The sequence below is a fragment of the Oncorhynchus masou genome, chromosome 29 (genome assembly GCF_036934945.1).
Source record: "Oncorhynchus masou masou isolate Uvic2021 chromosome 29, UVic_Omas_1.1, whole genome shotgun sequence".
Taxonomy (NCBI): Eukaryota; Metazoa; Chordata; class Actinopteri; order Salmoniformes; family Salmonidae; genus Oncorhynchus; species Oncorhynchus masou.
This window is the reverse complement of record NC_088240.1, coordinates 19,068,925-19,082,660: the sequence shown is the minus strand read 5'-3', so window position 1 is coordinate 19,082,660 and position 13,736 is coordinate 19,068,925. Positions and strand designations below refer to the sequence as shown.

The 13,736-nt window shown below is 47.2% G+C and overlaps 1 protein-coding gene across 1 annotated transcript; it reads left to right on the top strand.

Moving 5' to 3' along the window:
* The first annotated feature begins 501 nt into the window (after nt 1-501).
* LOC135519126 (uncharacterized) lies at nt 502-12,526 on the top strand. Its single transcript, XM_064944190.1, has 7 exons — nt 502-2,134; nt 2,788-2,861; nt 3,875-4,109; nt 4,540-6,638; nt 7,251-7,466; nt 8,178-8,302; nt 9,805-12,526. The coding sequence occupies exons 1-6, from the start codon at nt 1,798-1,800 to the stop codon at nt 8,277-8,279; spliced, it is 3,063 nt and encodes a 1,020-aa protein (XP_064800262.1). The 5' UTR covers nt 502-1,797; the 3' UTR covers nt 8,280-8,302; nt 9,805-12,526.
* Nucleotides 12,527-13,736: the final 1,210 nt, after the last annotated feature.

The following is a 13,736-nucleotide window of genomic DNA, read 5'->3' as shown; positions in this document are numbered from 1 at the left end:
ACATTCAATAATATAAAATTGAACCAATTACTGCCACTCCAGTTTGGGGGCCCATATCCAGCCTACAACACGTTATGCATTTACATGAATAAACTTCGATGACAACATTGTGGGTGCATTTCTAAACATGTTTATATTTATAGCATGTTGCAGAAGAATGCCTTGACGTTTTGTCCTCTGATCGCATTTCTTGGTCTGAATGCAAAAGAAGATTCATCTAGGAATTTGCCTATGAATATGAATTCCCTACAGAGGCATTGGTTGATATAAGAGAAATAGCGGAATTGATTATTGTATCAATTATATTTCTCAGTAATCAATTTAACGGTGGGCACGAAGTGAGGAAATACTGACGTCAACAACCTATCTTGATGCACGAAAAACACCCCCTGACTGGCAGTTCTAATGGCCAATCGCATTGTCAATGGTCGGGGCTCTTTAAAGTGTCTGCTTATAGGCATTGACTGAAGGAGGGGAAGATCCTGTGAGGGTGAGAATAACGTTAGGTTGTCATGTGGTAACCAACAGAAGGTTATGAGTAAAAAAAAAAAAAAGGATTATTTGATCATCTGACTTGTTTTGCGTAAAGGGAAGAGATATGGAATGAGTCGGATAGCACATACGGTTGTCTTGTGTTGATTTTAGAGACATTATTTTGACATTTTTAATATTTGTGGTGATCGGCGAAACACCTCGATTCACGAATTGGTCGTCCAACTCGCGATGCTGGACAGATCGCTGCATCATCATGTTGCTTTCGAGTTAGCGAAACAAATCACAAGTTACACCAGGGGAATAGTGAGTCGTCGTCATTTAGCTACCCGACAATTGCAATTGTGAACAGAAAAGGATGGATACATCTGTTGATTTGGCTTGTTGGCACTTCGATGATACATTGTCGCGCCCAGTGATGTGAAATAAGAAGATACAATGTAACCAGCTATTTATCACTTGTTTATGCCTGGGGTTGATGCGATATTTCTCATTTGTTATTGGGTGGGCGCGATTGTAATTAGCCAACATCTTCATTGTGGGCATTTGGGATAATGAAGAATCAAAATGCATTTTCTTTCAAATAAAATTTGCCACTGAAATATAGTCTATCCAGACCTACATTATAAAAATCTGGAATATAGTATTTACTTTTTTATTGGCTCCATCATCATCAAATAATATATTGTATTTATCAAGGAAGTGCACGTTTAGTCTCTGTTGGATTACCCCGGTTTGTGTAGGATATCCTTTGACTGCTCTGTTCGGGTTATGATCATGACCCGGGAATGTATGGATGATCGCCAAAGAGATGCTGACTTCATGGAAATATGCTGGTGACATTTCTCCTATTCAAACAAATCAGTTACACAGTTATTGTGCTGCAGACTGTTATTGGATACTTTTTGATAATAGTGGCTAAGCGTGCCACATTGTCTCAGTAAATGTTTTTAACCACGATGGAATGCAACATATATAGATTCTCCAAATAGGTTGCCAATATGTTAATTTGAAAGTTTCATAGGTCTATTTCTTCCCATGTTTTCCTGGCCCGTCTTTAATCTTTTGTTACTGTCCACTGCTGTCACCGCATCCACGTGGAGTTGACAACACCTGACACTTGCAACTTTTGGGTCGAGGAAACTTGCAACCGTGACGCACAGACGGCTCCCTCTGCCGTAATCCCCAGAACGGTGCAAGGGGACATCGCTTTTGTTTTTGCTTTCGGACCGCGGAGAGGAAGAGGGATAGACACAATAAGGAAAAAGTAGCTTACAGCAGATACAAAAAAGAAGTCCGGCTAAAATGGCCGGCGAATGCAACTATAAAACACAATACGAGAATGATGACACATTTTCTCCATCCAAATTACCCGACCGAGTGCGGATGCTCGCGGGGGAGCCCGACGCCGCCCGTGCTCAGACGGGGCGTAAATCCTTGGGTTGCTCGCCAAACTTCGAATTGATTGACGGACTGCTGTACCGTAAGAAGTTGGAGAGAGGCTTCATCCATTACCGGGAGGTGCTTGACGAGGACCGACGGTTCGGGGCAATCGCCACTTTCCACCGGCGACGGCCAGGCACGCGCCACCACTCCCTGGAGGACACGTACAGATCTGTGGCCGAGAACTACTGGTGGGAGGGTGAGTGTGGACTCGTGGGATGGTTCGTTATTATCGATCTTCCGTGGCATTGATACACAGGACAATGATAAAAACCACTTGGGATGTTCCCCAAACTGGCCTATAGACCAAAATATGTCATTATAATGTTATTGTGAGGCTTGGTATAGGCTGTAATTTAAACACATCTGACGCTCTCTCTATTGTGGCTGACTTCCCCTATGTTGCTTCTCTATAATCTAGTGTAAACAATGCATTTCTCTATTCTCATCACAAGTGCAGGCTTTAGACAGAGGTGTTATTATAATGGCCATTTGTCATTTACATTTGGAGTCATTTAGCAGATGCTCTTATCCAGGGCGATTTTCAGGCGCAATTAGGAGCAAGTGCCTTGCTCAATGCCAATGTCAACAGATTTTTCCCCAACTATTCTGCTTGGAGATTCAAATCAGTGACATTTTGGTTACTGGCCCAACACTCCTAACCCCAAGGCTACTTTTAGTCAGAAAGATAATGTTGAACTACGTTGAAGAATGACTGGTCTTGTTTTGCTGTTCAAAAACATTAGGACCCTTTTGGTGGTCAAAAACTGCTTGTGTAATATGTTTTTTTTGTGAATAAAATATTGGATATGATGATCATTGAAATAACATACATTATTGATTCATCCTCAGGGATGTATTTTCAGATCCGAGACTTTGTCCTGGGATGCCCAGAGTGCCTTGAGCAGAGGAACAAGAGACTTGAGGTAAGAGATGGAATAGTAGAACATCAGGGGATCATCACCAGAGTATGTGAGCAGAGCTGGAGCGGCGCTAGAGCTGGAGCGGAGCTGGAGTGGAGTCTGCTCAATTTGACTGGAGCGTGGAGCGAGATTCCCAAAGGCTGGAGCGTCGCTGTTACAATTTCGCTCCAGTAGCGCTCACTTCATGAGCTCAGGGCATGCCTGGCCCAGCATGCATTTGTAATATAGTTGTGGTGCTGCTTTAGCTACTGTCGTGGAGTTGGCTAAATATTTTCATAAAGAAACTGATAAAACGCACAGGTGCCAAATCAAGGTAACAAAGATGAGAACCAAGAGCAATTTTTCTATTTAATTCTAAGTAAGTCACAGCCTGTATGAGCAATTTACAGACTATAATGATTTAATACAATGTTGTTTAAATGCTGAGCGCTTTAGCTACCAGCCTAGGGTCTCACTCATAAATGCTTCACAAGGTATTTCATTGTAGGCTATAGCATTTAAATAATATAGCCTAAATAATTCATTTACGTTCCTTCTTCGGCTCCCTGTCTGGCTCCTGACATATTTAGAGTGCTGTTTAATATGACATGTGGCCTATTTGAAATGATGAGCGCTTCTTACATTCACCTTTTCATGTTTATTAAAATAATTTTCATTGAAATCATATGGTTTGGTTTCAATACCAAATGGTAGGTCCAGGTAGTCACAGAAAGAGATTGGTGTTGGTTACATTGTGATTTGAATGAATGGAGTGAATTCTGAGCGGCAGTTCTTTTTCCCGTGAGCGAGGAGCGGTTGGAAAGGATGTGGAGTGCTGGAGCGATGAGCGGAATTTCCGACTGCTCAACTCCACTCACATTCTCTGGACAGCACTGACACTGAATTGTGACGTTCTCTCACTCACATGTTCAATAATGTCATACTTCTGTCTCTCACATTCTCTTTTCTTCAATCACGTTCTCACAATTATTGGTGTCTCTTTTCCTCCTCTCACTCATGCTAACTCTCTCCAACAGAAGGGTGTGGGCGAGAGCCGTCTCTCTCAGACAATGATGTCACACAGCCGTGACGTGTTGAATAAGCTGAGGAGCCAGCGGGAGGCTGGACTGTTCTGTGACATCACTCTGAGGACAGACGGACGCTCTTACTCTGCCCACAAGGCAGTGCTGGTGGCAGTGAGCGAGTACTTCCAGGAAGTATTCACTGAGATGGACTCCGCCCCTAGCGCCAGGTCTGACATCGATCTCACAGGTATGAAACGGTCACACACACACGCCTCTCTGAACGGGGTTGTTTCTTTATTTATCTGTTTCTTTATCTTCTATCTGCTCTGCTCTCTCATTTTGAGAATGCTCATGTTGTTTTGGCATGGACATGACGACTACTCCTCTGAAATGAACTCCACACCACTTTCTACCTCACTTTCTTTCCCACTTTTCCACTCCATCATGTTGGGCCTCTCCCTCCACAGTTTCGTTATCTCTCTGATCTTCTCAGCATCTGTTTTTGGGGCAAGGGCTGATGTTTGTGCCTATATTTATTCTCTCTTAATTTAATCTATCTTTCTCGCTCTCTCTCTTTCTTTCCCGCTCTCTTTCTTACTCTCTCAGATAAAAATTCAATCTCTCAACTTTTTAGCTTTCACTTCCTGTCTAATCACCTCCCTCTCCCTGCCCTGTAGGTTTCAGTGAGTCTAGCCTGGTGTCTCTGCTGGACTTCTCCTACTCCTCTACTCTGTGTGTGTCTGAGGAGGACCTGTCAGAGGTCAGCACTATGGCCCGTCATCTGGGCATGTGGCCTGCCGTGGAGGCCTGCACGGCCCTCCAGAGGGAGCAGGCGGACCACACCTCCCGCTACCCCAACACGGAGCACTCTGCCCTGGGCTTCCCATCGCAGTGCCCTGGGTCTCCCATGGAGCTCCGCCACCACCAGAAGGACAGGAAGACGGGATTGGCTGGAGAGGGCAGGGAGAGGGTGGCTGGGGGAAGAGTGGTGAGGGGTTTGGGTGATGGCTTCAGACTGATTCTGGATCAGTCCGATGAGTCGGGAGAGGAGAGCCCCACCAGACGGTCGCCCCGTCGCCCCCTCAGACCCAGCGCCCACCCTCCAGGGCGGAACGGACTCCCCCTCAGCCCCATGCACAGGATGAAGCTCATGGACTTCAAATCCCCCTCCTGTAAAATAACCTCTTCCCCCCGAAAAAATGTCCCCTCCAACCCCCGCTCCCGAAATGTCCCCTCTTCCTCCTTGCCCCACACATGTACCCGTCTCCTCCGCTCCACTCCCAGGGCCGCCAAGGAGGTCCAGAGTATGCTGCCCAGGACAGAGAGCCCTCCTCAGGGCCGAAAGCCACCCCCAGTCCCCTGTCCTGCCTTCACCTCCTCCAGACAGAGGACTTGCTCTGAGGCCAACATAGTGAGGGTGGAGGAGGAAGATGAGAAAGATGATTTCAGAGCGCTGGAGAAGTACCGGCTGATGAGCGTGCTCGGGTTACAGAGGACGTCCCTCCTCCCCAGACCAGAGGATCTGATTGGCTGGAGGCAGAAGAAACGGCTCCGGAAGCTGAAAGTCAATAATTATTCGCTGACTAAGCGGAGGAAACCCCGCCCCCAGGGGTTGGGGGGGCTGGTGTTCGGGGGGCTGCCCCTGTCCCTCCCTCTCTGCACCCCTGCCAATGCCCACTTCTTGAACAGGATCATAAAGAAGGAGCCTGTGTATCCAATCAGCATGGAGGACAGGAGACTGAAGAGATCCAGGCAGCCCCGTCCTTTTCCACCCAGCGACAGGAGCATGCGCAGTAAAGTGGCATTACCGGACCTGCTGCAGCCCGTGTCCAGGCCGGCCTACGGCGGCAGGGATCTCAGGCGTTCTGTCAGGGGTGAAGAAGTCAGCCATCCCCCTCCGCACCTCCCGCCCCGCTCTGGGAATGCCAGAGTTCCAAATCCCAAGAGGAACATCTCTGCTCTCAGGATCAAACCGGAACATGCCGACTACGCCATCTCAGCCCTGCAACTCCCCTCACATGGCCAACGCCCAAACACACACATCCCCCCTCCCAGGGCCCACCCCAGGAACAAGGTTACCTTGGAGACTGTCAGGGTGCTCCGCTACAACAGAGGGTGTCTGTTGGCCAAAGCCAAGCCGGAGCGGAGTGGCATGAAAGAGGCTGGGAGAGCTAAGCATAAGCCCAGAGAGAAGAGTAGGAGGACAGGGTGCAACCAGGGAGCAAGGGGGGTCATGGAGAGAGGGCCTGGAGCTCTGAGCAGAAGGAAAAACAGCAGCATCCTCAGCCCTGACAATGTCCCTCCTCCCCTCCATAGCCATCCTCTGTACAGGGTCATCAAGGAGGAACCAGCAGACCCTCTACCCGTGGTGGGGCCTTTCCCCGAGTCTCCCTCCCCAGAGCTGGGTAAGAGGCAGATCAAGCCCCCTGTCAAGCTTCTCGATCCAGGCTTCCTCTTCAGCTTCTGCCGGCCACCCGGAGGGCCCATGGTGGGGGTGAAGAGGGAGGAGGAGAGTGTGGATATCTGCCTAACACGATCTGTCTCGAGGGGGGAGAGGTTAGGTCCCGGGGGGGGCCCGGACAGGGTCCTGAGGGCCAGAGGAGGTCCCCCCACTTTGCCCATGGTGCAAAAGGAGCGAGAGGAGAAGAGTGTGAACCAAAGTCAAACCAAGAGGCAGGGGCCACCAAGGGCTGTCAACATTCACCAACACAAGGCCCCCCACCTGGTTAGAGCCAAAGGGTCAAAGGGTGCACACACAGCACGCGACATACCAAAGGTACACACCAGGGATGCATAGTATAACTGTTCTTGCACATTCTCTCCTATTATTTGGGACGAGTTTCAAGTGGGCTGCTGCTGTTCTCAGTCCTCATCTTATTTCTGTCAACTTCACTAACAAGAAAACACAAGGTACTGTAGCAGAAAGAAATATCATAGGTCTACTGAAGGACTGGATTCAGTCAGGGTCAAATGGCTGAACCAATGCTGGTCTGAGGGGAAAGGGGGTCTAATCATCAGTCACACTGTTGTTTTTCTTTGGTAACTAACGGGAGCATTGCTTTCACACTGTTAAAAATGTTGACACTACTTTAATGCTCTCTTAGATTATGTTGGGAAATGTCGGATCTGGGCTAAGTATACATGCTTCCTACTTTTGGAGACTAAATTGAGTTGGATAACATTCCATATTGATTGCTCCGCCGACGCACACATATATCATCAAGCTACAATATGTAATGACCATGTAACTGGGTGCTTGTACAGCAAAAAAGAGCACAAAGACATCTAAAGAAGTCCATGTGTGTTCTGTTGTAAAATGTATTTTAATGTTCATTTTTTAAAGTTTTGTTATCTAACAGAATGGACTCTTCTCCCTCTCTCTCCACAGAAGCAAGCTAAGCCCCTCCACCTGCCTAGCCGAGGCCCCGCCCTGTTGGACTCAATCTGCCGTGCGCGGCTAAAGCAACTGCGGGGTCCTCGCAGTCAGGCCCCCAAGGCCAAGTCATCCCACGTCTGCCTGCAGTGCCGGGCCTCCTACAAGGACTGTACCAGCCTCCTCATGCACCGCATCAGGCACATCGAGGGCAAGCACTGGCCCTGCCCTGTATGTACTGCAACTGGAAACCAAACTACTACTGCCTTTCTCCTACCACTCCCTACCCCCCTCACCCCTTTCCTACCCCCCCACCCACATGCTTCTACCCCCACCCCTTCCCTAAACTCCTGCCCCTAGCCCCCTTATTCCTCACCTCTTTCCTATCTGCTGGTATTGAATACCCCCCCTCCCCTCTCTCTGTCTGGCCTGTAACTATGAACTGATATGGTATTCAACACCCCCCTGCCTGGCCTGTAGCTATGAACTGAATAGGTATTGAACACCCCTCCTCCCCACCTAGCCTGTAACTATGAACTGGTATGGTATTGAACACCCCCTGCCTGGCCTGTAACTATGAACTGGTATGGTATTGAACACCCCCCCCGCCTGGCCTGTAACTATGAACTGGTATGGTATTGAACACCCCCTGCCTAGCCTGTAACTATGAACTGGTATAGTATTGAACACCCCCCTGCCTGGCCTGTAACTATGAACTGATATGGTATTGAACACCCCCCTGCCTGGCCTGTAACTATGAACTGATATGGTATTGAACACCCCCCTGCCTGGCCTGTAACTATGAACTGATATGGTATTGAACACCCCCCTGCCTGGCCTGTAACTATGAACTGGTATGGTATTGAACACCCCCCCCCCCCTGCCTGGCCTGTAACTATGAACTGATATGGTATTGAACACCCCCCTCTCTGTGTTTTGTAGCTGTGCAGTAAGACGTTCTTCAGGATGAGGAATGTGAAGAACCACATCCGGACACATGACCAAAGGCTGTATAAGTGTCGCAGCTGTATTGCTGCATCCTGAGAGCTGACTGGGGAGGGAGTGAGGTGAGTGTCCCTCTTAAGGGCAAGACAAACCATAACAAACGTTGGCCGTGCTCAGTACGCAGTGCTCAGTACGCAGTGCTCAGTACTCAGTGCTCAGTGCTCAGTACTCAGTGCTCAGTACGCAGTGCTCAGTACGCAGTGCTCAGTACGCAGTGCTCAGTGCTCAGTGCTCAGTACTCAGTGCTCAGTGCTCAGTACTCAGTGCTCAGTACTCAGTGCTCAGTACGCAGTGCTCAGTGCTCAGTACTCAGTGCTCAGTGCTCAGTACTCAGTGCTCAGTACGCAGTGCTCAGTACGCAGTGCTCAGTGCTCAGTGCTCAGTGCTCAGTGCTCAGTACTCAGTGCTCAGTGCTCAGTGCTCAGTACGCAGTGCTCAGTACGCAGTGCTCAGTGCTCAGTACTCAGTGCTCAGTGCTCAGTGCTCAGTACTCAGTGCTCAGTGCTCAGTGCTCAGTACTCAGTGCTCAGTACGCAGTGCTCAGTACGCAGTGCTCAGTGCTCAGTACTCAGTGCTCAGTACTCAGTGCGCAGTGCTCAGTGCTCAGTGCGCAGTGCTCAGTGCTCAGTGCTCAGTACTCAGTACGCAGTGCTCAGTACGCAGTGCTCAGTACTCAGTGCTCAGTGCTCAGTGCTCAGTACTCAGTGCTCAGTACGCAGTGCTCAGTGCTCAGTGCTCAGTACGCAGTACTCAGTGCTCAGTGCTCAGTACTCAGTGCTCAGTGCTCAGTGCTCAGTACGCAGTGCTCAGTACGCAGTGCTCAGTACTCAGTGCTCAGTGCTCAGTGCTCAGTACTCAGTGCGCAGTGCTCAGTGCTCAGTGCGCAGTGCTCAGTACGCAGTACTCAGTGCTCAGTGCTCAGTACTCAGTGCTCAGTGCTCAGTACTCAGTGCTCAGTGCTCAGTGCTCAGTGCTCAGTACGCAGTGCTCAGTACGCAGTGCTCAGTACTCAGTGCTCAGTGCTCAGTGCTCAGTACTCAGTGCTCAGTACGCAGTGCTCAGTACGCAGTGCTCAGTGCTCAGTGCTCAGTGCTCAGTGCTCAGTACTCAGTGCGCAGTGCTCAGTGCGCAGTGCTCAGTGCGCAGTGCTCAGTGCTCAGTACGCAGTGCTCAGTACGCAGTACGCAGTGCTCAGTACGCAGTGCTCAGTACTCAGTGCTCAGTACGCAGTGCTCAGTACGCAGTGCTCAGTGCTCAGTACTCAGTGCGCAGTGCTCAGTGCGCAGTGCTCAGTGCTCAGTACTCACCTGTTGGTGTCGACTCAAAATGTAGAAAAGTCGGGAAATGAACAGAAAATGGCAGCTGATGTTCTGAAGTCGGAGGTGACATGACGGCCACCCGCTGCTTTTAACTGTTCCACTGGGTGGTTGTTTTGTCCTTTAAGTGTACAGTATGTCTGCACTGCTCCTATCAGTGAAGTTTGCCTTTTATGATTGAATTCCTGTCCTTTGTGTGTTGTCGGACGAACTCTCCAGTTCCCTAACTGTCCTGTTTGTGTTTTTAGGGTTGAGGCTGTCTACATTGACTGACGTGATGAAGAGAGTAGAGCACATTGTTGAACTGCAAGCTTGTACATGCAATGCGTCCATCACATCCAAGCACAAGGCTCCTAGGAAAGCTGTAATTACTATGACGTTGATTATTGTTATTTAAATAACCAAACTTAAATTCTTGTTTGCGTTTTCAGTAGCTACAGGAGTTTAACTTGAACTTTACACTCAGGGGGTGGGGCAACTGTGGCGTTACTGTATTTAAATGGTTGACGACGTCACAGTTTATGTAAATGAGAAATGTGTAGAATGGAAATGACAGAAATATATTATGACAATGATAATTATTACCACTATTGTTATTTCTATCATTATTTTTCTATGTATAGACTGAATCTTTGAGTGCACTTATACACGATATCACCAAAAGTATGTGGACACCCCTTCAAATTAGTGGATTTGGCTATTTTAGCCACACCCATGCAATCGCCATAGACAAATATTGGCAGTAGAATGGCCTTACTGAAGAGCTCAGTGACATTCAAATCAAATTTTATTGGTCACATACACATGTTAGCAGTTGTTATTGCAGGTGCAGTGAAATGCTTGTACTTCTAGATCCGACAATGCAGCAATATCAACAAGTAATCTAACAATAAAAAAACTAAATATTGCATAGTTTCATAAGGACTAGAAGCGAGGTGACCCCCTCTGTCGGCGCCATCTTGCTAAACGTGGCACCGTCATAGGATGCCATCTTTCCAACAAGTCAGTTTCTGCCCTGCTAGAGCTGCCCCAGTCAACTGTAAGTGCAGTTATTGTGAAGTGGAAACGTCTAGGAGTAACATTGGCTCATCCGTGAAGTGGTAGGCCACACAAGCTCACAGAGTGTGACCGCTGAAGCACGTAAAAATTGTATGTCCTCGGTTGCAACACTCCGTACCAAGTTCCAAACTGCCTCTGGAAGCAACGTCAACACAAGAACTGTTCGTCGGGAGCTTCAAGAAATGGGTCTCCATGGCCGAGCAGCCGCACGCACACAAGCCTAAGATCACCATATGCAATGCCAAGTGTCTTCTGGAGTGGTGTAAAGTTTGCCGACATTGGACTCTGGAGCAGTGGAAAAACGTTCTCTAGAGATGTTATTTTTATTTAACTAGGCAAGTCAGTTAAGAAAAAAATTCTTATTTACAATAACAGCCTAGGAACAGTGAGTTAACTGCCTTGTTCAGGGGCAGAAGGACAAATATTTACCTTGTCAGTTCAGGGATTCGATCTAGCGACCTTTAGTTTACTGGCCAAGTGCTCTAACCACTAGTCTACCTGCTACCTGCTGCCCCAAGTGGTGAGTCACGCTTCACTGACGGACCAATCTGGGTTTGGGGGATGCCAGGAGAACGCTTCCTGCCCGAATGCATTGTGCCAACTGTAAAGTTTGGTGGTGGAGGAATAATGGTCTGGTGCTGTTTGTCATGGTTCGGACTAGGCCCCTTAGTTCCAGTGAAGGGAATGTTACTACAGCATACAATGACATTATGACGATTCTGTGCTTCCAACTTTGTGGCAACAGTTTGGGGAAGGCCCTTTCCTGTTTCAGCATGACAATGTCCCCTTGCACAAAGCGAGGTCCTTACAGAAATGGTTTGTTGAGATTGGTGTGGAAAAACTGGCCTGCACAGAGACCTGACCTCAACCCCATCGAACACCTTTGGAATGAATTAGAACCCTGTCTGCGAGCCAGGCCAAATCGCCCAACATCAGTGCCCGATCTCACTAATGCACTTGTGGCTGAATGGAAGCAAGTCCCTGCAGCAATGTTCCAACATCTAGTGGAAAGCCTTCCCAGAAGAGAGAAGGCTGTTATAGCAGCAAAGGGAGGATCAACTCCATATTAATGCCCACGATTTTGGAATGAGATGTTTGACGAGCAGGTGTCCACATACGTTTGGTCATGTAGTGTACCATAGCTTTGTTGTAAACCTAAGATTCAGTACATTGATGTAACGGAGGGGTAGCCGGAGAGTAGACGAGGCCCAGATTTGAAAACTTGAAAGTTCACAGGGGTGGAGATGGAGTGTCTGTTAAAAACGAGGAGGTATATTGGGTTTCTTCTACTGTCTTTGGTGTTTAGAGATGAGTTGACTGGTGTTTGTCTATGTATCGGTTCTCTAGTCTCACCTTCAGTTTGGGAAAGGGGGTTGGGAGGGGGGAATAGGCCCAATCACTAAAGGACCCCTACACCCTATGCACTTGTTGAGATTGGAGAGGATTTGATTGATAGAAGCAATATGGAGAAACTTCCCTGTAGCAGATAAAAGGACAAGGTTACCATATTGCTTACACTTGTCAAATCCACTCAGTTCTCCACAAGTGCATAGGGTCTAGGGATCTTTTTGGGATTGGGCCCATAAGTTGGCTAGTTGGGCGTAAGTCTGTTTCCTCCCGTTGTCTTTTCCAATGCTGCCTATCTATCTATGAAAGGGAAAACTGTCAGGTCTAAATGTGAATCTCTAAAATGTGTAATCAACATTACTGTCTCAATACTGATTTCTTTTTTTTTAACTAGGCTGTTTGGCCTTTTATATATAAGAACCTCCTTCATACTCAATGCAATGCGTGCACATACTATGGAGACATTGAATATGTTCAGAGTTTCATTTTAAAAGTCAGATCATTCAGACGCTCTCCGTTTGGTTATCTATAAAAAGAATATGAAATAAATTGTTGCCTTTACAATGTTTGCCTTTCTTGTTTGAAATTCTAATAGTTTTCACATATTTGATTATCTCTTCTTTGTATTATCTTGGAACTATACAGTCTAATTCTTGAGCAATGCATGTTTGATAAATGCATCAGCTTGGACATATACATTCAAAACCTTAGGCATTCACTACGATAAACATAGTATTATGAGTGTTCTACTTATTTTAGGCACATCATCATGGTCTTACTGACCATACAGTATTTCCTCTGCTAATCCAAAGAGTTAGGAGGAGCGAAGAAAGGCTGGGATTCACCAGCGACGGTCGCTAATCCATTTACAGTGCCCACACAGCATATAGACAGCATCGGCTTCTCATTAAAACATCATGTCACAGACGTATTCAGATACTGTATGTAACCATGACTCATGTAACACCAAGGACATTACCAAACAGTACTTAATATACCACAAGATGGCAGCCAATACTAGGTAGTGAGAATTGGCAGGTGGTGATGTGGGTACATCCTCAAAATGACTCAGGGCTCAATTCAGTCTGTATTGTTGAAGCATTTCAGGTTGCTCAATAGAAATGTAAAGTTAATTTCCGATTGAGCCGACATGTGCCGCGTTTACCTTGAACGCAGTCTTTGCTAACCAATGTTAGCGGAGTCTGCATTCACGGTAAACACTCGCTAACCCGCGTTCGAGGAGACTGCAGTCATAGTAAACTCTGCATATGTTGGTCCAATCGGGGATTGTCTTTAAATTTCAATCACGCTGTAATGCTGAGCTTCCGCAATACGGATTGCAAAGAGCCGTCAATCAGTGGTGACTTTTTCAGCGGGGACCCCATTTTTTCCCCCGAGAATTTCTCCCGAACCTACCCCACCACACCCCAAATCTAATGACACAACCTTAAAATCAGTAGATGTATATTTCTAAATCAACAAATAACCTTCAATTCATTGCATTTTCATGTTTTATCAAAATTAAAAGAAACCAATAAATAAAGTTTCTCAATCAAATTACATTTTTCCAAATTATCTTTCTCAAAAACTTTCCGCGACCCCAATGCAGTTCACCAGACCCCGACGACATCTTCTACAATCTTCTAAATGGCCCCTATAGGTCTGAATGGTTTGGATAGTTGTATGTGTCAGTTATATGGTCGTAGCTAATAGACAACATACTTACACCAACCCTGTTCTTTAACATCTAAAAGGGCCCCTTGTCGAAGGGCCA

What these genes read in the sequence shown, in the direction of transcription:
- LOC135519126 (XM_064944190.1), top strand. Translation starts at nt 1,798, where the DNA reads ATGGCCGGCGAATGCAACTATAAAACACAATACGAGAATGATGACACA. An exon ending in GTCTGACATCGATCTCACAG is followed by an intron (nt 4,110 to 4,539) that starts GTATGAAACGGT and finishes CCTGCCCTGTAG; the next exon opens with GTTTCAGTGAGTCTAGCCTG. An exon ending in CAGCACGCGACATACCAAAG is followed by an intron (nt 6,639 to 7,250) that starts GTACACACCAGG and finishes CTCTCTCCACAG; the next exon opens with AAGCAAGCTAAGCCCCTCCA.